The sequence below is a fragment of the Drosophila innubila genome, assembly GCF_004354385.1.
Source record: "Drosophila innubila isolate TH190305 chromosome 3R unlocalized genomic scaffold, UK_Dinn_1.0 2_E_3R, whole genome shotgun sequence".
Lineage (NCBI taxonomy): Eukaryota > Metazoa > Arthropoda > Insecta > Diptera > Drosophilidae > Drosophila > Drosophila innubila.
The window spans coordinates 12,636,244-12,662,814 of NW_022995380.1; the positions used below are offsets into that span (position 1 = coordinate 12,636,244).

Genomic DNA, 26,571 nt, shown 5'->3' on the forward strand with positions numbered 1-26,571 from the left:
ATTCAATTATTTAGATCGATTACGCAATTCGATTTATTGTTTAAACGAAAACACAAAAAGTTAATATGATTTAAATACAATACAATTACAGTTACAGTTTCATGTATGTGTATAAGTATATATTTATATGTATGTATGCATAGATATAGTTTGTATGTAAATGTGAACTAATCGCTAGAGATAACTCCATTTATCCATTTTTATGTTTTCATACGAAATTTCCATTAGATCATATTCCTCCCGGTTTCATTTAATTTCCTTATCTCTTTTGTTTACTTTATTTGTGGCATTTGCTATGATAGATTAACACAGCTTGCAGAATATTTGCTTAATTTGCTTTACAGGCATAATTATTAATTATTCATTAAATTATATAATTATATTTTTTGTATGTATATATATATTTTATTTTTATAAATTTAAATTTCAAGGGTGGGCATTTTTATTTTCATTAACGTTTAAATTTTTCAATTTTATCTGAATTCATTTCATTTTCTACATATATAAACATAAGTTTTGAGGAGAAGAAATTGCCGCGATATAATTTCCTCAGCTTCTAAGCGTTTCCATCAGTTAGAGATACACATTATATGCTTACGAATTACACATAAATTTAGATTTTCAAACAAAAAACTTAATGAAATTTAAAAACAAATCAATTTTTAACTATAGGCGAAATTCAAGAGAAATAATAAATTGGTCCAGCAGCTTTTGTAACGGTTTCTGGTAATTTTTTTTTCATTTATTTAATAGCATTTTTTAATTCTTGGCCTTTGCAATATGAATACTATATATATTATTAATTTATATATAAATATATATAAATTTATTTATATATAAATGTGTATGTATGTGTTGCAATTACTTTGTTCAAGGGGCAAACACAAAAGTTAAGCAATTTGAGAATGTTATAAAATATATTTGATATATATATATCGAAATTTGGCCAGTTGACATGTATCTGGAAATGTTGCGATTTTTTAAAAAGAACAAAGATAAATTGTAAAAGGGTGCAAAACGCTTGGATTGATTGATTGATCGATTGTTTTTGTTTGTATTGGATATTGTTGCTTGGGTTTATCTTGCTATCCTGGCTATCCGCTTGCTGCAGTTTCTGTGTGTGTGTGTGTGTCTACACAAATCCCAATCTATATATAGTATAGATATATTGGATTGCATTGGATATAGAATATTTGATACGTGTATCTATATGTTGTATTTTTATGAAAATGAATAACGTTTCCTTTTGTTGATGTTTTCCGTTTGTTTTCTCATGTTTTTTGGGGTTTTCTTTTTTTTTTATGACAGATGGAAGGACATGCTGCCCTCATTGGCAGCCACTTTCAGTTTCTGCCGCATCACATCACGACTGGAGTAGTCCGGCAACTTTAGATAGTTGACACAGGTCATCACAGATGGTAGATAATCATTGGGATTCTGATTCCCATCCAAGGTCTTGCGCACAATGGTCAGCGGTGGGGTTAACGCCTTGAATCCCCCAGTTGGCAGACGTGGTGATCCTGTCACAAATTGCAAGAACGCACGCTGCTCATCACGATTGTACGAGGAGAGAATCTCGTACAAGAATTGTATGGCCTGAGATTCCTGATGGAAGCCGTGATCGGTGCGGCAGCTGTCCTGCAGCATTTTGAGATCCCAGCGTTGATGCTGTTCGCTGCCCGATCCGCAAAAGACGCACTCCAGCTCCTCTGGATAGAACATGCGCAGTCGTTGTATGGGGAAAATTGAATCGAAGCCTGACAAAAAAGAAAAGTGTAAATTGATGCAGGCTCAGAAAAAGTGGTAGAGTGGTAGTCTTACCCTCTCGCAGCGCCTCAAACTGCTTCTGCACGCCCTCGATGAGGAACCAGTAGGTAACCAGCGATATATATTGATGCAGATTATGCACGGTAACGGGAGTATCGCGTCCACCGCGACACAGTTCAATATTTGCATGCCCAGGCAACACAAAGTCCAGACCCAAGTCAGCAATGGGACAACCATCCAAATCAAGTTGCTCCATCTGTATAAAGCGAATAATTGATTTAATTTCGTTGTTATAGGTAAGTTTTTATGTAGCTTTAATTTACCTTCTCCTTTTTCTCCATGGCATCCAGATTGGGATCGGACTGTATATCCTCACGTTGACGTACCATATCCTGCAGACGCACCAGCGTGCTTTGTACCTCGGGTGCCACACGCAACAAATCGGCCAGGCCAATTGAATGCTCCTCGCTGACCAGCCAGCGATAGAAGGGCAATGAGAACGGCAAGTCCAGCTGGAGGGAGAGCAATTAACAATTATAATACCGAATACATATGTTTAGAAATCAGGTAATTGTTTTAATACCAAAATATTTTTATATTTGAAAATAATTTTTTAAAATAGTAAGATGCAAATATACTCTATTTTTCTTTATTTTTAACTTGTTATATGAACTATAAGAAGTTGTAAAAATAAAAGAATAAAATGCCAAAGGGATGAAATGTTTGAATTTTAAATTTTGTTAAAACAATTACTTGACCAATTGTATATCCATGTGAATCACTTACCATGCGACTGTCCATCACCGCCTTGGCCATAAACTTGCCCAGAAACTTGAATTTGGACTTGGCCTTGGTCATTTGTGGCAGCTTCGATGATTTGCCGAGCGGTAGCGGGAACAAACCGTGTGCCGTGTGGACATAGCTCAGCATTGTGGCTGTTGAAATTGTTGTTCCAATTGTTGTTGTTGTCACTGTTGTCGTCGTCTGTTGGTCAAGCACTTGGGAGACGTTTGTTGTTGTGCTGCCATCGTTGGCTACCGTATCACTAAACTGCTGTGCAATGATCATATTTAAAGCGTTATCATTAGCTCCCGCACTGGAGGAGCTGTGCTCCGCCTGATGCTGTTGATGTTGCTGCTGTTGTTGTTGGTTGCGCAACGCATTGCTGCGACTGCTGGAGCGGGTCAGATGTGCGTTAGTTGCTGTTGTTGTTGTGGTACTGCTGACAACTGTGGCTGTAGCTGTAGCTGCAGCTGCTGCCTGCGTCTGCTCGTTGATCGATTCAGGCGCATCCTCAATGTGCAGCACGGCACTTGTTGACTTGACCACATCCACAATATTGGATGAATTATGGCGATAACTATCGCTGCCATTCCAAAGCCCAAGATCTGTGCGCTGCAGCTCAGACGAGACGAGAGCATAAAACTCTAACGTGGGTCCCAATCCAGTGCCCACCTAATCGAGAAATAACAGCAGGGATTAGTATGAATGCTACAAATGCAATTCAATTTCAAACTATTTCATTTTGAAACTGTTGCATTTGATTAAATTTTCGATAGAAATGGGAAAAGCAAATAAATTACATAACGATTTGTTTGAAAATAAATCAAATTTTTCTCAGCTCTAATTAGTACAACTAATGTCAGAGCTATGGTATAACACTTACCTCATTCTCGTATTGAATCTCGAGAAGCGCCTTGGAGTTGCCAAAGTCCTGGAGTATGTGCTCCGCCTGCTTTAGCAGTTCAGCACGTGAAATTGCCCGCTTGCGTCTATCGAGACGCGGAGCAACACGCTCCGATGATTCAGCAGCATTCAGATCTGGTGTGGTGTCCAATAGACGCTGCAGAGCACGATCCCGATCAAAGCTGGTGGCGTAAAACAGCAAATGGCGCGTCTCGAAGGGGAAGAGGAAGGGACAGGCCATGCCAATTTGTGGCAGCCATTGTGGCAGATTGCCGGTCATAATGACCAATGGATCCTGCAGCTGACGATTCGCCTTTGCTGTAATCTTTGGATGCACAAACTCCGACTGTCCAATGATATTCTGACGCACAACACAGCCATAAAGATGCTCCCAGTGGCGATTGAGCGCGTGTATGACACGCAGCATGCACAGGGCATCCAATGAGGCATCCTGCACAGTGACCACATCGGCGGGCAAGCAGCTGCTCAAAAATTGCTTCAGCGGAGACAATACAGCTGGAGCAATACCCTCGTGCCACAGTTCCGTCTTCTTACGCATGAATTTACTGCTCGATTTGTGGGACTTTTTGCCACCGCTCGATGTGGCTGCTGACGAGGATGAGGAGCACGATGAGGTAGCCAGATGGGACGAGCTGGACGTGGCATTGCTGTTGCTGCTCGTCTTGTGTTGGGCCTGATTGCTGCTGCTGCTGCACGAGCTGTTCGCTCCCGAGCCGACGCCCTCCTCCTCCACTGGACGATAATAAATGGTGTGCTGTTGCACCCAAATGCTGCTGTTACCTGTTGAGAGTTAAAGCAATTGTTAAGAGATTTGCCATAGTCGGAGTATGCTGCTCAACTTACCCAATAGCATCTCGGACTCGTTGTCCGTTTCGTGCTGTTCGTTGACCAGCGGCGAAAACTGCTTGACAGCCTGGTAGACGGTCATGTTGTAGGGCAACACATGCTCCCCAATGAGGAACTGCAGCTTGTGCTTGAATCCGGACTGTGTCATTACAACGGCAGCCACATTATCATCCATATCCTCCTCGCTGTCGTCATCAGAATCGGCACGTATGCCACCATAGCCTCGCACCACTAGATATCGTTCAATTGCTTGGACCATGGCCAAAGGATCGATCTTGACGGTGCCACCTTTCCATTGGCGCAGATTGCTGCACTGCGGGTGACGCTGCAGATTACACTGAAATGGAATGGCGTATTAATTATTTGAATTGTACTAAATTTATCAACTAAATTGGCGTTCATTATTGAAGATTACAACTCACCTTCAACTGATGTGTATTGAAGAAACGCAACGCACTCTGATTGGTGCGACCACCTGGACCAGCTTGAAAGTCGTGCACCTTGACGGGAAACTGTTCCAACTGCGTAACGCAGCCATTCAATTTGGCCACAAAGGCGCCAAAGGCAAGCGGTTCGATAGTCGGCAATTGGCCAACATTTTGAAGTAACGGCTCCAATGGGAGGCCGGCAAAGACGTGCATGAAACTGCGTAGACGAGCATCACGATCGACCAAACCGGATTCGCTAGTCATGTAGTTGAGCATGGCTTTGATGAGACCCGAATGGTTCACCTCGAACGGTGATATGTCGCTCTCCAGGAGAATTGTCTTCAGCTCGAGCAACGCATCCAGGCAATCATGATAGCTGCCATTCAGCTTGAGCAAGATGCTCGATAGTCGCTCCAAGACACTGGTGCTGGCCAACGATGTCGTGGACATTGCAGCAGCTGCTGAAGATCCCATGCCGGAGCCAACAGCACCGCCCGTTGCACTGTTGCCCTCACTGTCCCGTGCCGCCTTACTGCGACGCGCCTCCTGCTCCGTGTAGCGTTTGACAAAATCAATAGCCTGCTCACGCACCCATTGACGAGCACGTTCCCGATTGGCGGCGGCCATGAGATTGGCATGTGAGATGCTCTTGCTGATGCTCGCCGCCACAGCAGCTGCATTCATGCCGGCAGCTCCATGCTGTGATCCAGCATAGGCCAAGCCAGCCGAGCTGCATGCACCTGATGCACCTCCTGCTCCTGTTCCACTGCTGCTGCTGCTGCCGGTATCTTTGGTCAGTCCGTGGTGTGATGACTGTTGTTGTTGCTGCTGTTGCTGCTGATGGTGATGATGATGCGCCGCTTGGCGACCCCAACGTGCCGGATTGAGGGATGCCAGAAACGAGGATTTGGTGGAGGAACTGCTCGCATTACCGCTCGTATTGCCAGCACTAAAGCGTGACTTGGAATTGCTCGATCCTGAGCCAGAGCTGGGCGTGCTACGTCCACCCGCATTGCTGCCGAGGCCTATAAATTAATGGATAGCATTAATAGGATGATCAATTGCTTAGATGATATCTCTACTTACTTGTGGCACGGCTGAGCAGCTCGTGCATTGCCGAACTGGCTGAAGTTGCGGCTGCTGCAGCTGCTGCGGCATCCTCCTGTCGCGACTTGGCGCGTCCGCTGCTCTGTGACTTGCGTTTGGGTGGCGCCTTGCGCTTCAACATGTCTGTCATCTTGTGCTGCAACGCCGAGGATGAGCAATTGTTGCCACTATTGCTGCTGTTACTGTTGCCAGCTGCTGCTGCGCTTGTGGATGGCACAGCGACAATCATTTGCTGCTGCTGCTGAAAGCCCGTGGAGCCTTGACCTTGCACGCTGTTATAGATGACCTGCGTCGGCAGTTGTTGCTGGTGTTGCTGCTGCTGTTGGTTGCTGCTGCTGCCACCTGCCGGCAACAACTCCAGTTGTGCCGCTGACAGTGGCGCCGCCGGCTGTTGAAAGTTAAGATATTGACGTGGATCAGTCGCCGATGTGGCGGCAACAAAGTAAGCTGCTCCAACACCTGTCCCTGTGCCCGTCGAGACGGATGAGCTAGGCGCCGAGCTGCTATAGTTGTAGCCAGTAGCATCCAAAGAGCCAGCAGCATTTGTCGTATGTTGTTGTTGGTGGTGTTGATGTTGCTGTTGATGATGTTGCTGCTTGGCCACAGCATTGGCGCTGGCGGTGAGTGCGTTCATGGCATGGGAAAAACTCTTGACACTGTACGATTGATGTTTGGAACTGCTGGGCGTGGCACTGGCACTGCTGGAGCCAGCGGATGATGCTGTCACATTGTCCATAAAAAAGGGATTCACCTGCAAGCTATTCGCCGAGGCGGGTGCACTCTGTGAGCCACCAGCATTGGCTGTTGGCGTGGCCAACTGACTGCCACTGGTGTTGAGTGGTTTTGGCGATGGATTGGCGCAAATGGGATTGCTTGGATCGGTCAACTGGGTAAACTGATAGATGACGCCCTCACGTCGAAAGTGTGTACCAAAAACATCCGGCAGCTGTCGCATTAAGATCTCAGCCATCTGCAATGCGCCCACAACAATTCGCAAATCATTGCTGCCGAGCATGCCGGCAATGTGACTCGATACTAGCTGATATTTGAGCACCTGACGCAGTAACTCCGGCGTGGCATAGTACACCATGCGGAGGAGGGCGCGAAGGCACTTGTAGCGCACATTGGGACCAGCCGACGAGCTGTACACCTCGTAGAGCACATTGAAGATGTGCTTGATGAAATCAGCGGCCAAACCGCGCTCCTCCTTCAGGCAGGCAATGCGCGCATCCAGCGATGGACGTCGCTTTGAATTCGAGCTGGTGCAGATGCTGGTGTTGTTGTTGTTATTGTTATTGCTGGAACTGGCTGATGTGGATGCAGATGCAGATGCGGATGCCGTTGCACCAGTTGTGCTCAGATCCTGTCCAGCTGCTGCTGGTGCTACATAATTGGGATTTAGCTTGCGTTGCACGGGCCTTGTGGTGCCGGTGTCCTCGTTAATCTGTTGCATGGCATGAAAATCAACCGTATATGTGCGTCCCAAGGTACTCAAACTGATCTCATCCTCGCTGCTCTGATGAGCGGCCTCAATGAGACGCGAATCGATGGTGGAATAATTGTGCCAGGCACCGCGATCATCACGCCATTGCCACTGCACCTGATCCTGGGTATTGAGTGTGGGTCGGTCCAGCAGTGCATCTACCGCAAAGATGCCTTCCAGCGGCAGACGCGGCATTAGCTCGCCAATTAAACAGGTCAACTCCAAAAGTTCGAGCGGTGGGCGTGTCACCAGCTCCACATGGGTAGCACTCGCTGCCGCCGGCTCCGCATTTCCAGTCAAAAGATAAAGCAATGTGGCAGCAATATCGTTGCGCAACAATGAGATGGCCAAATCGGGACAAGCGGCGCACATCAGGCTGAGCATGCGAACGACATTGGTGAAGGTGCCCGTATTGAGTATGGCGGGTGTCATCACCAGCAACTGTTGGCAATTCTTTAGCAGATCTGGACTTGCGATCTGCTGCAATCGTTTGCCATCGTGGGGGAAACTCTCGACCAGTCGCCAGAAGGCGGTGCAAACGCTGTCCACACACTTCTTGTCCTGCTGCGACAGCAATCGGGCCAATTGTGGCAAACTCTCCGACACAAAATGGAACTCCTCGGCGTGCATATTCTGGCAACAGTTGGCGGTGATGGACAGAGCAGCACGTTGTGCCACAATCGAGAAAAAGTCCAGATAGGTGAGACAGGCACTGATTCCATTCGCCTGTAGTATGGCCTTGTTGTGACGACGCGAGAGTATCTCCAGTGCTGTCAGACTCTGCTCAGCCACGTCCATGCATTGGATGACCTGCAGCTTCTCAAGAAACACGGGCACAGCATCCACGACAGTGCCAGCGGAACGTGGCAATGCCTCCAGCATATAGGCCAATGCACGACATGCGTTATTCATGATATCGAAATTGTGCTCCATGCGCAACAGTTGGATTAGTGCCGGAACAACTTGCTTGACGGGGAACCCGGCCAGGGTATCCTCGTTGCCCATGACAAGCATTTGGCACATCTCGATCGCTGCCTGCAGCTGCTGCGATTCATCGTGCGATTGCAGACCCTGGAGCAGCTGATTCGCCTTGGAAGTGCTGCTGTTGCCGATTGTCCGATGTAGTATGTGCGTCATCCGTGGTCCCAATGCCCCAAATAGATGCGGCGGCAGACCGCGTGCCTCAAGCAGCGCCTGAAGACGTCCCACTTCGCTGTCATCGCTTTCCGAGTCCGCTGCTGCAGCGGCAGCGGCGGCGGCAGCAGCAGCAGCAGCATTTACAGCAGCAGCGCCAGTTGCTGCTGCTGCCGCTGCTGCTGCTGCTGTTTGTAATGCAGCTGATTGTGTAGATGATGTTGTTGTTGTTGCTGTTACATTGCTATTGCTGCTGCCACCGGCCGAGGCACTATTGTTGCTATTGCTGCCGCCGCTAGCGGTGCTGCTGCTAGTTGCGCCCACCGCGCCGCTAATGTTCACGTTTACCGCCGAGTCCCGAGCGGCGCTCAGTGCGGCTGCAACGATGCTGAGATTTGCCGAGTTGTTACCTGTTAATGCAGTGAAGAAAACAAAATTAATCAGTTAATATTAATTTTAACTTTTCGTTTTTTTTTTTTGTAAATGTAAATACACAAAATATCAATAAATGTATGTACATACGAAAACAATTGATTGTATAAATACAAATAGATAGATAGATAGTGTGAAAGAGAAAGATAGAGAGCAGCTGACAACAATAAGAAAAGCAAAGAAAAATCGATAATAGAAAATCAAATGAAAATTGTGCTTATCGATAGTTGTTAGTGTTGACAAACTAAAAAATAATGAAAACCAAAGCTGTTTATGCTGCCACCTGCCACCTGAGTCACCCTGTGTGCCGTAATAAAACAAAAACATTTGTAATGCGTTTTATATGAGTGTAAGAGAAAAATTATAATAAAATATATGTGTATTAATGATTTAAAAATAAGTATGTGTGTGTTTGTATTTTAAGAGTTAATTATGTGTGTGTGTGTGTGTGTTTGTATGTGTGGTTGTTTTTTTTTTGTTTTGCTTTGTAATCTGCTTGGTTTACCTGACGTCAGTTGCTGTCCACCTGCATGGGGCGGTCCACTTGGCGCTTGTTGTTGTTGTTGCTGTTGTGCCATCAAACTATATGTTAAAGCATCCGAAGCTGCTGAATTGAAGAATTGTTTGTTGTTGTTGTTTTACATATCGAAATAGAGAGCGTGCGAGCGAGAGAGAGAGAAAGGGAGAGAAATTCAAAGAGAAATTAGAACTAACATTTGTTTGTTTAAAAGAAGTTGACACCGCGAGCAAAGCGACGCGCGACGGCAGCACGGGGAAAGGGTGGGGGTGAAAAATAGGGCCATTTACATGAATACATGGGGATGATAATAAAGCTAAAAAAAAAAACTATTGAGACACTGCCCAAAAACGAGTTCTCTATATCGCATAAAAGTGATTGATAGTAGACCAGTGTATTCTTCCAGCTTTAATTGTTTGCTTGATCATTTGATTGATGCACTGATTGATTGATTGATAACCCAACACCAGTAGGAAAATAATCAGAAAATACCGTGACCAAGGAATTTGCATGAGGTTTTATGTATATACAGAACAGAATAGAATAGAATAAACAAACGGACCACGCCTACTCGTACAACCACGACGACAACACGCCTCCTTCAATTCCTACTGCGAGTACTCATTGAATCTGATCCTAACCAAAAATAGTACGTGATATGCTTGCGTGCGTATGTGTGTGTGCGTGTTTGTGTAACAAAATCAAGAACTGGTCAGAGTAATATTATGATGATATATATATATGATAGTCGCGTCCCGCTTTGCTGTCAAGTGGCTGTTCTTCCTCCTTTTTCTCCTCATCCTCCTGCTTCTTCTCATCTTCTCATCTTCTTCTCATCATCTTCTAATCTCCACATACACACACATACACACAGGAGCTCCACTCGACTGCCACTTACCACTACTGTGGGTCGCTTTGGGCGTTGCCTGTTGCGACTGTTGCTGTTGTTGTTGCTGTGGCTGCTGATTATGATTACTCCGGTAGCTGAATAGAAAACCGGGCTGAACAATTGTGGCACGTTGTTGCTGTTGCTGCTGCTGTTGCAGCGCTTGTTGATGCAACTGCTGTTGTTGCTGTAGAGCCGCCTGTTGCTGCTGTTGTTGGCGTACGGCAACAACCACCGTATTGCCACCCAATTGTTGGTGGTATTGGTATTGATTGGGCGGCACCTGTTGCTGTTGTTGTTGCTGTTGTAGTGCTGCAGCAGCAGCCGTGCTGGGTGCAACAACAGCTGCTGCTGCAGCTAGTTGATGTTGCTGTTGCAGATGATGCTGTTGTTGTTGCTGCTGCTGCTGCTGTGCGGCTGCTGCGGAACTCACACAGGAACCCGTTTTGCTACGTGAACTGCGTCGCAGTGATGAATGTTGCTGCTGTGCGTAGGCAGTGTGTTGTTGCTGCTGCTGTTGTTGTTGTGTTGGTGGCGGCACAAATGTTGTTGCTGCGTAACGTGGTTGCTGATATATAATAGGCGGAGGCACTGGCCGTGATTGTTGCGGCCCTGTGGAATTATAGTGATGCGGTTGTTGTTGTTGTGGGTGTTGTTGCTGCTGTTGCAGATTGAGTACAGCGACAGCAGCAGCCGAACTGTGATAATAATGCGGCTGCTGTTGCTGCTGATGATGTTGCTGATGTGGTTGTTGTTGCTGATGATGATGATGATGTTGCTGCTGCTGGTGGTGTTGTTGTTGCTGTGCGGCTGTATAAAATGCCGCTGCTTGAAAATGTTGAGTCGCTGGCGCAGTAGGCGCCACAAAGGAAGACAAATGTGCAGCAGCAAACTGATGTGCAGGCAGCAACTGTTGCTGCTGTAGAGGTGGCACTGGATGCTGATGCTGCTGTTGCTGCTGAGTTGGGTAGGGCGTCATGTGAACGCTGTAATCAACAATGCCAACAGCAGCGGCAGCAGCAGCAACATTGCTGCGTGTGCCACGTGCCGCCCCACTGCCAATTTGTTGTTGGCCCTGTGGGGCGGCACGTTGATAGCCCGACGTTGTTGTTGCTCCTGTTGCTGCAGCTGCAACTGCTGCTGACGTCTGTTGGTGTGTTGTTGCTGTTCCTGCTGCTGCTGTTGCTGCCGACGCAGTCGGTGCAGCTGTTGATGAGTATGTTGCCAGCGTGTTTTTGTTCTGTTTGCTGCTGCTGTTGTTGTTGTTGCTGCTGTTGGTTGCACTTATTGCTGTGGTTGTAAATTTAGTGTTGCTGCTGCGCCTGTTGCGACTCGCATGTGCTGCACCTTTTGTTGTAGTTGGTTGGTTGTTGTTGTTGTAGTGGAGGTTGTTGGTTGTTCGTTCGTTTTGTTGTTTGGTTATTGTTGGGCGGCAAGTAGAAAGGGAGGTAGAGTAGTGGGAGACAACAGTTAAACAGCTTTGTTTTTGGTTTTATAATTTTTGTGGTTGTAGAGGTTGTTGTTGTTGTTATTGATTGCAGCTACTCTAATACGTTAGTTGTTGTTGTAGTTGGATATTTGAATGCAAGAGAAATTTAAGAGCGCAGTGGGGTTGGAAATTGGTGGGTTGGGTGGAGATGTGGGGGGGGTTTGTTGGTTATTTCAGGGCCTGGAGGTGGGGAATTGGACTGGATTGGATTGATTTCGGATAACATTCTGCGACGCTCAGTCGCTGACAATGATGATGTTGCTGCTGCTGCTGCTGTTGTTCTTGATGTTGTTGTTGCTGCTGCTGCTGCTGCTCGTCACTAAACTACTTTGTTTGTTTGTATGTGTATTTAAAAAGTTGCAATCACACACACATACGCACACAAGCAAGTGCAACAGCAAAATGTTGTTGCTGTTGCTGTTAATTTAACTGTTGCTGCGATTGCTGCTGTTGTCGTTGTCTTGAGTTAAGTTTCCCCATTTTTTTTTTTTTTTCGTTGTTGCTGCACTTTTGTTGTTGCTGCTGCTGCTAATAGTTGTCGTTGTTGTTGCTGCTGCTGTTGCTACATAAACTTTTCTCTCTTTCTCCCGCTTTTGCTCTCTCTCTCTTTCTCTGTCTCTCTCATTTTAGCATATCACTTTCTCTTGCTTTCTGCGACGTCGCTTTAAATTCTTATTATTATATTCAATTTTATATAGTATTATAGATTCGATTTATTTAAATATTCTTTGACTTTTTGTTTGCACAAAAACAACAACATCATCATCATCATCAACAACACAAGGCATCAGCAATGAAATATTCGTGACATATATATATATATATATTTTTTTTTTTTTTTTAATGCATACATATATATACGTAGATACTTATTAATTGATGTATGGCTTATCATTACTAAGTTGAAATATAGTATTGTAAATTTTAGCAAAACAAAACAGAATCAACTGAATTTACAGCAACAACAAAAATAATGATAGCAACAACAACGTGCAAAATGAAACAACTTGTTGTTATAAGTGGTATAACAAAATAATAATCATTTTCCTATTTGTAGTAGGGGCACACTGGCCACTGAAACTCTTTGGGTGGATAAAAGGACACACTGCTTATGTGGTGCAAAATTAATAAATATAAATAATTGTATATATACACATATTAATATGTAATTTATTAATTTTAATAGTTGAATAGAATTCAATGGGCGTATGATTCGAATGATGAGTGAATGCAAGTGAACAATATACGAGATATTCATGGGTATTTACTTTTGCTGTTGCTTCTGAGTGATGAATTTAGGTGGATGAAAGCACACACAAGGTGGAAAAAACAGGGGTTTGGGTGTGGGTTGTAATTGTTTGGTGGGTGTACAGCACACCTGATATTAAATTGTTAGGTATTTATTTATGCACATGCACTGATTTCATTTATAATTATTTATTGGATTTATATTCGATATTTCCCCCAACTGTAGAGAATTTTCCGTTCTAAACGTCGCCACGTTAAAAATTCAACTGCCTTTTCCCAAAGTGCGTTGGCATTGCAAATGTTATATTTTTATCAACAAAACAATTAATATTATACATACATGTATATATAAGTACGTAGACAGGCTTATATGTATGTATTGTGGGAATGACGAACAAGAAATTTTTCACTTGTTTGTCGATAAGAAATTCGCGACACTTATCAAATTGAGCACAAAATAAATGCAAAGTTCTCGTACAATTATTGTGCAATTACTTGGTGTGGCAACACTGCCCCGTCATTTGTTAATTAGGAGAACGAGCAAGAGATGAGAAAGGAAAACGTAGTTTGTTCATCTACGAGACATAAAGGTATGTGTAATAAAGTAAAAGGCAAAAGAAAACTACATAAATATGTACAAAATGCAAGCAATTTGTTGAAAGACAACTAAAAAGCACAATATCTACACAAAATTCGACAGATCATTACTATATACATAGTATACATAAGGTATAATACTGGAATTCACTTTAAGATTAATCCAAGTTCAAAGAGAATTAATAAAATATAATTGAAGTTTCATTTACTAATAAATGTTCTGAATGATTTGAATTTTTTTAAAATGAATTCCAAGCTGTGTAAAAACAATTTGTGAAATCAATTAATTTGTTATTAAAATTCGTATTTAAATTAATTGTTATACAAATGTCACAAATAAGTCTAATATTTTATATTACAAATACAAATTATGGGATATTCCACATTAGATTTTTAGTCGATCAGTGTATGGGAGCATATTATCAGTATAATCGGATTGAATTAAATGAGATATGGGGGGTAATAACTCACCACCAAGTTCACCAATAATATGCTCAGCGAATTCACCCTCAGAGAGATCTTCTTCCTCGTCGAAATCCTCTTCGAGATCGTCGTCCTCCTCGTCGTCAACGTCCTCCTCCTCACTCAGTTCGTCCTCTTCGGCAACGATTTGAGCGTCTTCTTCGTACGATGAATCCGCCGAGTTAACTATCTCGTAGAAACCCACCTCCTCCTCTTCTGGCTCCACTTCCTCCTCTTGTTCGTCCTCGTCCTGCTCGTCCTCGTCGCCGTCCGACGTGGTAGCTACGGCAGCTTCAAGACTAACGTCCGGTGCTGAATCGACAACGTCTCCGTCTCCGTCACCGTCAACTTCAGCGACGACGTTTGTTTCTGCGTCGGCGTCGTCTGTATTATTTGCCTCGGCCTCTGAGGACGACGGCCCTGGATGCTCAACGTCCAAGCTGCCGTATTCGTTGTTATCGTCCTCGTCAGATGTGATTTTATTGGCTGTCGCTTCAATTCTGGCGAGCAGTTGCTGCTGATAATTGCGCAGACTCTTGCGATATTTGGTGTACTTGTTGTTGTTGCTATTGCTGCTGTTGCTGTTGCTCTTTCTGTCCAGCCGTTTAAGAGCAACGTTGCTGTTGCCCTCGTGACGTGCAACTGTTGTTGTTGAGGAGGCAGCGTCAATTGCCGCCGCAGCTGCAATCACAGCCGAACTGCTGGCCTGCAGACGTGCGCTGTTGTTATTTTCCCGCTCGCTGGTCGAGCTCGACAGTTTCCGTATTGAATGCTCAAGCTGCTGTTGTTTCTGTTGTTGTTGTTGCTGTTCAGTTGTTGTTGCCGACGGTTTAGCACGCGTGTGACTAACCTTGCGCGTCTTGCGATAATAATTCAGCAAATTACTGCCACTGTTGGAGCTGCTACTGCTGCGTGCTCCCGATCCTGATCCGGATCCTGCTGTTCCCGCCGCTGACGCTGCACGGGCAGCTGCACCGCGCTGTGGCGTCACTCCAATAACGTGATTGTAGTTGCCTGTCTCTTTTGCCTGTTTGCTGTTGTTGCTGTGACGCGCTGCTGCTGCGGCAGCGCTGCTAGTGCTCGGCAACTCCTCTGGGGTTAGGGTCTTGGAGCGCGTCCTTTGGGCCACACAATCGCCGCCGGATGCCAATCGTGGTGTACTATGCTGAGTCTCTGCAGATGCAACTGGAGTGCCACCAACTCCTGTTCCTCCGCGGCTTGATTCGATGACGGATGCTTCGCAAACAGATGAGGGAGCCTGTTGGACACGTCGCTTCTTGAGCGGCGAATTTAACTCCACGAACTGATCTCCGCCAGGCGCTGCTGTAAAGGACATGACAACAGCAGATCTTTAATTTTGAGTGTCTTTAAGAGGGGGTGGGTGGGTGCTTGGTGGTTGGATTAGGGGAAAACTTGCTTAAAAATTTGATTTGAGAAACCAAAAAAAAAAACTTGGCAAAATTGTTCTAGTCATTTAGTTTTTAATAAATTTTTTTTTTTTATTTTTTTTTTAAGGATTTGTCATTGAAGATACTGATATTTGAAATCTATGAAACAAATCCCAAATAAGAAAAGTTTGTCAAGCAATTGATATTCAGTAAAACCTATCGACTTGTTATCGATGCTTGGCAATAAATGCTAAACTAAATGACAGATCAACTTTGAACCTATCTTAATATCTGATAATTTGATATACATTTAAGTCTAGTTGGACGATAAAAGTAGTATTAGAGATAACCAAATGATATTCCAAGTCAAATGCCCGTTTCCGGATATGGAATTTTCGGAGTTAGAACTAAACGCAAAAGTAACACTATTATAATTCGGTTGCCTTTAACTAGAAGATGCTTATTAATGCTTATGAAGAATATATATACCTTATAGGGTCTGTCACGCTGCATTTTTCAAGTTATAAACATTACATACGTATACTTGTAGATTCCAAGTAATTCTTGTAAAAAGCACCGGTCGATATCTATCTGAATGAGTCAAAAATAGTTGGTCACCCTGTGATTTAGGTCTACCGATAGCTACAGTACTAATGAGTTGTATTGAGCGTTTCATGTCGATCTCACTGTTTTCACTTTACTTACATTGAGTTTTATTATGATTCTGGCTGTTGTTATTGTTGTAGTGCAGTTGATGCTGACGCTTGCGACTGCCAGGGGATATGGACGAATCGTTGCAGTTGTTTGGCGTGGTGATGACACCACCAACAAATGTTGCAGTAGAACTTTTCTTATTGTTACTTTGTTTGTTGTTTGCTGTTGTTGCTGTTGAGTTGAAGTTACGTCCCTTGCTGCGAGAACGACTTGCAGAGGCGGTGACAGAGGATGATAAAGTTGAAGCAACAGCTGTTGCTGTGTTGCGTTTCTTGTTAATTTTATTGTTATTGTTGTTATTATTATTATTGTAATGCCGTTGTGAATTGGATGTTGTTATTGTACTACCGTCGTGCTGCCCCTCCGTCAATGCAGAGAGCGTTTGACTTTTAACGGACTCGGCCATAGACGACACTTAACCGCACTGGCATCGAACACACTTAACATGCCAACTTCACAAATGATTGTTTGCAATTATAATTTGTCTATATTGTAAGCTAAACGAAGAAAAAAAAACAACACACGTTTAATGAGCACCAAGGAGAGCATAGATTTAATATGTTTCCTATATTTGATTAGTTTTGCTCACAATTTATTACACTTTAGAGTTTTATGGTATCAGTTTTGTTTGTATTTGAGTGCGCGCGGCGTTAACAGGTTATTTCGGAGTGTTTTGTGCTGAAAAGATAGAAAAGAAATAATCAATGATTAGTCAATATATATGTACAATAGTTATTACTTAAAGGTATTTCTGTTTTTGGTATTTTTAATGGCAATATTAATCGATACATTTGTTAAGTTGGCTGCACTTGTCACAGGCGGCCATTAAAATTGAAAAGAGAGACAGAGAGGAAAAAAACCTATGACAAAGCCGCAGCGAGTGCAATTTAAATAGGCCCTTTCTCGACTCTGACCCATGAGTGACTGAGCGGACAACCGAGTGAACGAACAGGCAGGCAAATGAAAATGGACGAAAAGATCAGCCGAGAGAGGAATAGGAAGTGCCACGACGCGACGTCATAGGGGTGTGTGAACAGGAAAATGAAACAATGTGACAAAGAACCGGCCGCTGTTTTATAACAATGGGTGAGGGTAGTCGCAGATTTGCTGCCCCTTTCAGGCCAAAAGTAGACAGGTACTCACATGTACGATAAAAGATAAATGAAAAGGCAGCAGAAATAAAAATTGATAACCAGGCAGCACAAAAGAATACACAGCCAAACGAATACGAACTTCTAATGCAGCACACTTATGTACTCACGAACACATACAAGCACACGCATTCACAGACAGTTGAGCACATTTCAACAACATATGTGCGCAGTAAACACACACAAAATATGTAAATAAATTAACAGCTGTTTGTAAGCACAGCAGCCACCAACACGTGCATGTGCCAAAGAGAGGCGAGAGCGAGAGAATGAGTAAGTGAGTGAGAGAGCGAGTCAATTGTGCGCACATGATTGTGAGCGACTTGTTTTGAGTGGAAATGATTTACAGCGAGAGAGCGTCTCACTCGCACACAAACTTACATTAAATGAGCGCGCACATGCTCTGGTGTTAATCAGCTGTTCTCGGCCGTTTTGTTTATATTTTGCTTTTCGTAAGCAGCGCTGTTGGCTAACTGCCCCGTCTTCCTACTATATATATACATATACATATCGATGTATGTAAGCGAGCGAGCGAGCAACGAATTCGAACTCGTTCCTGTCTGTGCATATGGGTGTGAGTGACTTGTCATGCTTGTTTCACTATGAGAATCAATGCACGATCCCGCATATACACATATAAATATGTACATACATATGTATATGCGTATGTACGTATGAAAATACAATAAGCACACGCGACGAACAAAAGATAAAAAGAGAAACAAGCAAAAGGCAATTGTAGCAGCGTCGCGACGTCGATGCGACGCAGCGAAACGTGTTGACGACGTCGCGACGTCAACTGAGCCCTTTGCAACGCCAGCAGAGACGTCTCAGCTACACTATACAAAATAAGTGCGTAGTTTATGCGTATGTGCGTGTTTGTGACAGGGCCCGTTCGCCCGCCCTCATCTTTTCTTGTTGAATTGGCAAACTCGAACAAAAAGTAACTAAGCCAACTGTCAATTTCAACTATAAACAAATATAAACACCAAATTGAGTTCAAGGTCGTCAAAATGAAACCAGCAACAAAGTCGAGACATGAAAATTGGTTGATTTTGATTTTTTGTTGCTTTTCTCAAATGTTTCGCCCGTTTTGTGTGTCTTGACACCACAAGTTTTTCACAACACAAAAAATATGCGAGGCCGCAAGTGGCAGCGCAGTGTGTATGTACACATATATATGTACATACAATGTGTGAAGCAGCATTTTCTTTGCGTGTGGCAACTCCAACATATGGCATGTAATTGTTGTTACTGTTGATATTGCTTTATCAACAGCAATTGAAAATGTGTAGGGCCTCGAGTTGTCTCAATGTGTATGTATTTATGTATTCGCATAGATACCTATGTTTGTATACTCACTTTTGTTATATACAATGCTATTACCTTCATGCTAGGCTTGTCAACCCTAAACGCAGCATAATTGATAAGCATTTTTTGTGTTTCTAGTTTCTAGTTGCCTCCCTCTCTGGTCACCTTCCCCCACTCCAACAGTCGTTCTATCTCCCTGACCTCCTTCCCTCCCCCCAGGTTACAACCCTACCTATTTGTAGTGCGTGCATTGTTGTAACTTTTTGAATATGCCTGTAAAAGCAGTCGAGCATATGACGCCAGCAACAACAATGAACGGAACGTAACGGACTGCAAACAGTGTTGCCGCCCTGTTGAGTTTTTATTTCATCTTCTTTTTTCACTTTGTTTCTTTCATATTTTCTATTACGAAACTGCTTTGTGGCCTACGCACAGCTGAGCAGCAAAGACAGACAAGTGTGTGAGCGAAAGAACAATAGAAAAGTAGGGTGTGTGTGTGCAGCGAAGCTTCTACTTTCTACTCAAATAAAGGGTCTGTAAAAATAAGTAACTTGCATTGAAAATTTTCCTGTCGCGCACTTCAAAACTTTGCGCTGTGACGCAGTTGCAGTTGAGGCGAAAAGGAAGAACGTAATAAAGCACTTGAACATGTTTTGCATGCCTGGCAACCCTAGAGCGAAATGTAAATTGGAAATACATGCAACAATTAAGTTGAAACCTTGCTATTGTTATTGTTAGTGTTGCGGTTGCCACGCAGTGAGTGAAGGTCTGCCAAGGCGACAGCCCGAGGGTCAGTCGATATTTATTAAGTAGAACATTCCAAAAAGTAACCCAAAAACCAAACAAAATCCACTACTTGTTGCAAAGCGGAGTAGAAAAGGTAGTAGGAATGACGCAGAAGACAAAAAAAATAATAATATAACACGAATAAATGTACAGATGCATACGTCATTGGCAAAAGTATTTACACAACTTGTTATATACGTATTCATCTATGCATATATCACATGTATGTGGTCAACACACAGATACTCTTTATATACTGGTATACACACAACGATAGCGAGTAAATGGACGAACGAATAAATTTGGTGCATTTCTAAAGCAGAAATGAAATCCGACAATTTAGTCTAAGTAAAAACTAAATTAATAAACAACTGTAACTGAACGGGCAACAAATTCAATTTCGATATGCTACAATCTTCACTTTTTCTTTAACTCAATGCTCTTTTCTTTACTAACGACTGAATGTCGATTTCCAGCTAAATGTAAAAGGGAGCACAGGCAGAATTGAAGCAGCGAAGTCGACGTCGACATCGCCGTTTGCCTCGAAATGTACAGGAAAGAGAGCGCACGAGGGGCAAGCACATGACGACGTTCACCAATACACGCACATATACAGACAAGCAGCCCCAATCTCGCACACACACGCACGCAAACAACATACATTGAAGAATATGTATTCATGTACATACATAACGAAACCAAAGCGAAGGCAAAAGAAATGGTTGAAAAAAGAACGTATGCACACACAGCATTTTAAACAATTTTTGCCTGCGATTTAAGAATAGTTTATTAACATATTATACAAAGTATATATAAATGCACTGCACCTTTTCGAGAAATGCTTTGTACATTTTATACATTATGTACTTATACTCAGGTATATAGAAAAAACGATTGCTTCCATCAGCCCGAACACTTTTTTCAGCTGTGCACGCACTCAAAACCAACTCACGACTGACACAAGCAGCAGAAACGACAACGTCAGTGTGGCGACCCCGCAAGCGTATGAGCAAGAGAGGCGAACGAGCAAAAGAGTGAGAGTAAATTGTGACTCAGGCGAGAAATGGTTAGAGGAATATAAAGAAAAAAATATACGTACATAAAAGAAACAGAAAACTACAAATCAATATGCTGTTTATAATGATATTTCTCAAGTTGTGGAATACAATAGTTTTAATTAATTATCTAATCTTACTTTTTAGAATAGAGAACGTAACGCAAGTCTAGCGAAAGCACTCAATTGCCGTTAAGCAGGTCACTCAACCCTTGTCGCTAAATGGCAATGAGGTCAACAAACCAACTCGTCCGACTAAATTTTTAGTCAAAATGCGACTTACTTTGGATATTTCACAACAAGTGCGTTTTTAATTAAGTTATTCACTGCGATTTTTATAATTATTTGCAAATAAAGTAAACAATTCTGCTCTTCAAACGAAATTAAATTCCACTCAAAATGGCCACAGCTGCTAACATAGTGAGAGCAAGACAGCGCTCTTATTGTTTGTTCTCTCAACCGACTGGGGGTTGAACACTAACTACACTCGCTGCTCACTGTAATTTTTTTTACCTGTGACGACGTCGTCATTGCTTTCGTTAGAGTGAAGTTAGTTTTGACCCGATCAGCTGATCGCATGTGTGTTTACAGTCCGTCTTGGGTTACATGCACAGCTGTTTTGTAAAGTCACTCACACGCATACAATCGTATTGGCTCTAATCGTATTATGCGGACTCGGGAGAGACCGTTTGCACTCATGCATACATAGAAAGTAAGTTTCTGAAATACGCAATAAAATAATGCCGCCACATAGGATATCTATGTACATATGTTGGCAAACACGACACGAGCTGATAAATATGGTGTGGCCTCTTACAGTTATTTATTCATGGATAACACTGGTCTACCACAAACTACTTTTCGATAACATGTATGTATTTGTTTTCGAGTTATCGCAAGCGCAACCCAAAATTGCTGTTGACCTGTGTACAATTTTTGAGTGAGAGCGTTTTTGAGCGGCCCACGCAGAGCTGATTATTTGTGTGCCTCGCTGTCGACGTCGCTGCTGGCCTACTTGAACAGCTACTCACCTGCGAATGCAGCATGTTACAGCAGAATCAACAGCGGGACAGAAATGCAAGTCAGCTGCAGTGTTGTGAGTGAGCAAACAGACGAGGTTGTAAAACCAGTAACAAAAACACTCAATAAATATGCAAACAACACCATATACACACATACACATGCATTGAATGCATATCCATATGCAACAGCATGAGAGAGCGAGCGAGCGTGCGGTCGACGTCGCGTCGCTGCATTGAAAAAAAAGAGGCCACGGCCTGCGCAGCAACGGTCGACGTCGCAGCGCTGCTGCCAAATTGGGACGAAGAGCAGAGAACAAAAAAAAAAATAAAACAAATAAAAACAAAGATAAACTTTCGCTTATCGATGATGCTGCCCATCTGCATATCGATAATAAAGTATTCAAGTATAGCAAAATATAATATATAGCTTACATTTATTTGCTGCTGTTTAAATAATTATCAATTCTAAACACAAACAGCTGGCAGAACGGAATGTAAAACAACATTGTTGCGTATATCTAGCTGCAAATAGATGCAGTGCTCCCGATCTATGCCGATGATGATTTCCTCATTGGGCAGCTGCAGAGCACCGAAGAACGCCGACGCCTTGCGGGAGTCCACAGAGCAGGAAGCCTCGCCCACCCCCACTCCCACCTGTTTAGTGGCAGGATATGGCAGCAGGCGACTAAAACGAGTTGTAATTGTGGCCATATCCGATTCGGATACGAGATTCAACTCTCCGCCAGAGCTGCCATGGAATACGAGACTCGGCGAGATGTTCTTCAGTTTGTCAATCAAACTGCGCATCAGACGCAACGATGGCAATCCGAGCACAATCTCAGCGGACGGCACCTTGGGCAGCACATAGGCGGCCCAGTCGCTGGCGGGGATTATTGTGGCTGGCACATCGTGAACCACCTCACGCGACTCGGAGGAACTCGGCGACACCACCGACGCAATCACCGAGATGCATGGAAATTGTATCATCTTCAATTTCAATTTGCAACTGTGCACGGTGCTGGTGGTTCCGCTGCGGAGCACGGCAAGGGCACGACTCAGATGCGATGCGGACATGGCCAGCACTATGAGCTCCTGTTCGGGTCGTGCTGGTGACATTTTATATTCCGGAAAGTAATCTTTCGATGCTATGGTCACCCACACAAGCGGCGACGACGTCGAGCTGTGATCCTCGTTCACTATGAAATGCATGCGCTCCTGCGCCAGGATCATCACGCAATCTTTGGCCAACTTGGCCAGCGTGGCAATTATGGCCTGGAACTCGCGCATGTAAAGCACATCCTGCATCTTGGCACGGAACTTCATGGTAGCGACCGGCTACGAATACTTGACCAAGGATTTCAAGTGCGGCCACGCAGAAAACAGACAAAAAATAGAAAACAGAAAGAAAAGAAAACAAAAATCAAACGCTGACTGCCAGAAGCGAAGCAACAACAAAAAGTAAAATATATCAAAATTTGATCTAGAAATTATCAATATATTTCCTATAATCTTTGTATATATGAATTTTATTTTTAATAGTGATATCGTGTTATGATCATGATATCACAAAAATAATAATATCTATAGAAAACATAAGCAAGTTACAAACTCGTTCACAGATCGAATATGCCACGGTCTCAAGAGCAAACCAATGCAGAACGTGACAGACATGCAACTTAATACTCCAGGAATAGGACAGCACTTGGCCTGACTCCCCGAGTTCAACGTACAAAAGGCACACTTACACACACACACACACATACATGTACCTGGCAAAGTCAGTCAGGCGATGGGCAGACAAAGCGCAGAGAGCAAGTTCGAGTTGTGTTTTGGCTTATTGAGGGGGCGAAACAGCGTGGAAAGAGCAAATCAAATGAAACGCACCACTACCAACACTCTTTCTCTCTCTCTCTCTCTGACACTCTCCCCATACACACTCATTCTGCCAAGCATACAAAGTCGCCGTCAGACAGACTAACAACAGGATTTTGTTTTTATTCGTTGCACTGAGAAAAAAAAAGGAGGGCGTCCACACGGAGAAGTGGAAACATGGTGTTAAGGACAGACGGGAGCTGCTCCTCTCGCTCCCTCTTTTACACTCTCTATGCTAGCAACGGAAATCAAATTACATACATGTATGTACATATGTAAAATCTACCCGTAGGCGGCAGCGTCGCACAGTGGGGCAGATCCTCATTTTGCGTTGCAAAAATCATATCTTTTGAACCGGTGAAGATATTTTCAAAATTTAAAAAGCATTTGATAGAAAACTTTATAAGCTTTAAAATGAGTGTTTTCACTGCGTAATAGGCCTAATGGTTGATTCAGGGCTTTCGGTCAAAGTTGAAAAATATTTTCAGTGCATATTTTACATGTAAAATTAAAAAAAAAATTATTTATTTTTTGTTCGAAATATAAATTTCAATCTTTTTTATTCTTTAAACAGCATCGTTTAATATAAAAAAAATTTAATTACGTTTATTTAAAAAAAAAAAAATTTTGTTTTTTTGATAAATCTTGTATGATGCCTCGCATAACGAAAACGTATGAAATTGTACTGCGCTCTTCCTCTTCTAACACCATTTTATTGTGAGGTTGCATCAGTTTTCGTCCTATAACTCTCCCAGACGCAGCTGGACGCATGAAAGACCGGGGTTATTTCGTTAGAGAATTGATTAACGAAGACTCCTGTGGTAGTGGGATCGAGTCCTTCGGAGTCCAATTTTTTTTCTATTCCATCAAAGTCAAAAAATAGACTAATTTTAGTGCTTTTTTTAAACATCGCTGGAATGAAAGGTCAACAAGTGAAGAAACAAAATTCTACGGCATTTAATTAAAAATGAATGTACTTTTCAGATGAAACCAAAAACATAAAGATCGGTCATATAACTTGTCATCAAATCAGTTTTAAAGTTTGCATTTTTAGGAAAAAATCCACATTTGTGCGCGCACTGAAATAAGGGTCAACTTTGAGAGGCTGTCACGCCCACAATTTTTAACTGATTTCAAAAATCTTTTGGATTTGTAATCTCTGGAGATTTCTCTATCGAATGCTTTTATTACTTTTTACAAACGCTTTCGTCAAAAAAATGATTTTTGCCACGCATATCGGCCGCCTGCCCCAGTGTGCGTCGTCGCAGGCAATCGACTGCTCTAAAGAAGTGTGTTTGCATTGGAACTTGGGGTCAAAATATTTTCCTTTTGCAGTTCAATCAACTTTCAAGGTTGACGTTTGCGGCGGCAGCGTCATAACATGGCTAGCATGGCAATGTATACCCTATAATTAACTTGGTTGTGACATCATCAAATTGAACGATCGATGTATCGTGGTAAGGTAAACTTTCGATAGCTTAATATCGTATGCCATGATCCTTAGAGATGAGTGAGTTGATGTCACAGGGACAACGGCAACAAATACAATTATTAATTTCATTGTTATTTAAGTGCACACAAAAGTCTTAAATTATCAAGAAAATCAAGCTGTATATTTCGATTATTTTTTGAGAAGTACTTATCTCAAGTAGCAGTGTCTTAAAAATATCGTCCATCTCTAATCAATCTAAACCCAAAGCTAAACTAAAATAATCAAAAATTTAAAATATTTAAGAGCAATTAACATTGGAAAATGTAGGTATTCATAAGCCTTGTGCAATTATGACAATCATACTCTTCACAATCATAGATCATAGCGTATTACTATTCTATTTTCTATTAAAATGCCAATGATTTCACACACATGTATGTTCTTATTTCATAAGAATATGTAAAGAATCAAAATAAAACGTTGCTCATTATGTGTTAAGTTTGTTGTTGTTGTTGCTACTGCTACTGCTGCTTGAGCATTACTTGCAAAAGTTGAGCACAAGTTGCCAATCCACTAGAACGAAAAAACGAGCGAACCTTCATCGAAGCTCAATGCAATGTGACCATAAAAGCTAAACAAATACGCACATACATATGTACATGTGTATGTATGTAAACAACAAAAGCAACAGTACAATGCAAACTCAAACCCATATAAAAAGCTGACATGAGGCCAAAATTAAATTCAAATAAAATAAAATAAAATACTGTGCGCATGAGATTCAACGTGACTGCCACTTCTGTTTGCTGGCTGGCTGCATTGAGGGGGGCACACACACACACACACACACTTTGACGCTGCAGCTTGGAGCATAAAAGAGAAAGTAAAAATTTAACGAGATGATGCGCATCAGCCAGGCTAAATTTTGTAGAAATTATTCAGAATAGAACTAAACAAACTTCATTATGGATGAGGCACACACACACACATACAATACCCTACAGTAATTGCGTTGACAACAGAATTGATACCGTCGCCATATCACGACATTTAATTAAGAACACGATCAGCAGAAAACTTCAACAAAGAGAAAGGCATATTATTTAAATGTCATCCACACTTAAATACACAATCTTACATGAATGTCCAATTTCCTTTTCGATTCTACTTCAAAGCTATTGTAAAAATCAATATTGAAGCTTTACCTCACACACAAACTTATTGCTGTACACTTTTTACCACTGTTTATTTCAAAGCTGTCTGTATTGGATCTTGCACGAGATTTCGTAATCTTTACTCAATTACTTGCTAAGAACAATAAATGCACACTTTCTGTTTTAAAAATTTACTTAAAAGCAGTCAAAAAAATGCAAATGGTCGACATTTTGTTTTCTGTCTGTGTGCGACAGGCCACTCGCTGTTCAGGCTGCTGATACACAAATATCTGTATGCATGTGTATGTATGACTGTGTGTGTACGAGTGTCTCGTTTGAGTGGCTAGCGGAGCACCGAGCAGCATATTATGCTGGGGGTGTCGCAAGGGTCTAACGCACAGCATTAACACAATTCATTTGAATCAAACGTTATGAATAAATGTAACACTTACCTTTTGGCTATTAGTTTATAATGATTTGCACAATTTTCACAGAGCTTTTATTAATTTATACACGTAACAAAACCCTGACTCCGACACTGCTGTCAACAGTGTGATGTTGCCAGCTTCGCTATTTTATGCCCA

At 42.7% G+C, this 26,571-nt stretch overlaps 2 protein-coding genes and 1 long non-coding RNA gene across 11 annotated transcripts; all 3 read right to left on the bottom strand.

Moving 5' to 3' along the window:
- Positions 1–248: 248 nt before the first annotated feature.
- Positions 249–26,550, bottom strand: LOC117791898 (E3 ubiquitin-protein ligase TRIP12). 8 transcript variants are annotated; one of them, XM_034631827.1, is made up of 13 exons: positions 20,281–20,426; positions 16,197–16,883; positions 14,113–15,426; positions 10,320–11,654; positions 9,410–9,511; positions 5,835–8,882; positions 4,743–5,773; positions 4,318–4,657; positions 3,434–4,254; positions 2,554–3,222; positions 2,091–2,279; positions 1,822–2,023; positions 249–1,757 (listed from the first exon to the last, which is right to left on the bottom strand). In XM_034631827.1, the coding sequence occupies exons 2-13, from the start codon at positions 16,609–16,611 to the stop codon at positions 1,300–1,302; spliced, it is 9,924 nt and encodes a 3,307-aa protein (XP_034487718.1). In that variant the 5' UTR covers positions 16,612–16,883; positions 20,281–20,426; the 3' UTR covers positions 249–1,299. The 8 variants fall into 8 exon arrangements, with proteins under 8 accessions (XP_034487718.1, XP_034487720.1, XP_034487721.1 ...); XM_034631829.1 differs by lacking the exon at positions 20,281–20,426 and adding an exon at positions 26,440–26,550 and having other exon boundaries at positions 255–1,757; positions 14,113–15,423; XM_034631830.1 differs by lacking the exon at positions 20,281–20,426 and adding an exon at positions 26,440–26,550 and having other exon boundaries at positions 255–1,757; positions 10,320–10,919.
- On the bottom strand, positions 15,465–16,186 carry LOC117791902. The gene is made up of 2 exons (XR_004618110.1): positions 16,026–16,186; positions 15,465–15,934 (listed from the first exon to the last, which is right to left on the bottom strand). It is a non-coding gene; the product is annotated as an uncharacterized LOC117791902 (long non-coding RNA).
- LOC117791900 (checkpoint protein HUS1) lies at positions 21,945–26,549 on the bottom strand. Of its 2 annotated transcripts, none has more exons than XM_034631835.1 (2): positions 26,440–26,549; positions 21,945–22,873 (listed from the first exon to the last, which is right to left on the bottom strand). In XM_034631835.1, the coding sequence occupies exon 2, from the start codon at positions 22,850–22,852 to the stop codon at positions 21,995–21,997; it is 858 nt and encodes a 285-aa protein (XP_034487726.1). In that variant the 5' UTR covers positions 22,853–22,873; positions 26,440–26,549; the 3' UTR covers positions 21,945–21,994. The 2 variants fall into 2 exon arrangements, with proteins under 2 accessions (XP_034487726.1, XP_034487727.1); XM_034631836.1 differs by having other exon boundaries at positions 21,945–22,864; positions 26,440–26,513.
- Positions 26,551–26,571: the final 21 nt, after the last annotated feature.

What these genes read in the sequence shown, in the direction of transcription:
- LOC117791898 (XM_034631827.1), bottom strand. Translation starts at nt 16,611, where the DNA reads ATGGCCGAGTCCGTTAAAAGTCAAACGCTCTCTGCATTGACGGAGGGG. An exon ending in TCAATACACATCAGTTGAAG is followed by an intron (nt 4,658 to 4,742) that starts GTGAGTTGTAAT and finishes ATTCCATTTCAG; the next exon opens with TGTAATCTGCAGCGTCACCC. An exon ending in CCATGGAGAAAAAGGAGAAG is followed by an intron (nt 2,024 to 2,090) that starts GTAAATTAAAGC and finishes CGCTTTATACAG; the next exon opens with ATGGAGCAACTTGATTTGGA.
- LOC117791900 (XM_034631835.1), bottom strand. Translation starts at nt 22,852, where the DNA reads ATGAAGTTCCGTGCCAAGATGCAGGATGTGCTTTACATGCGCGAGTTC.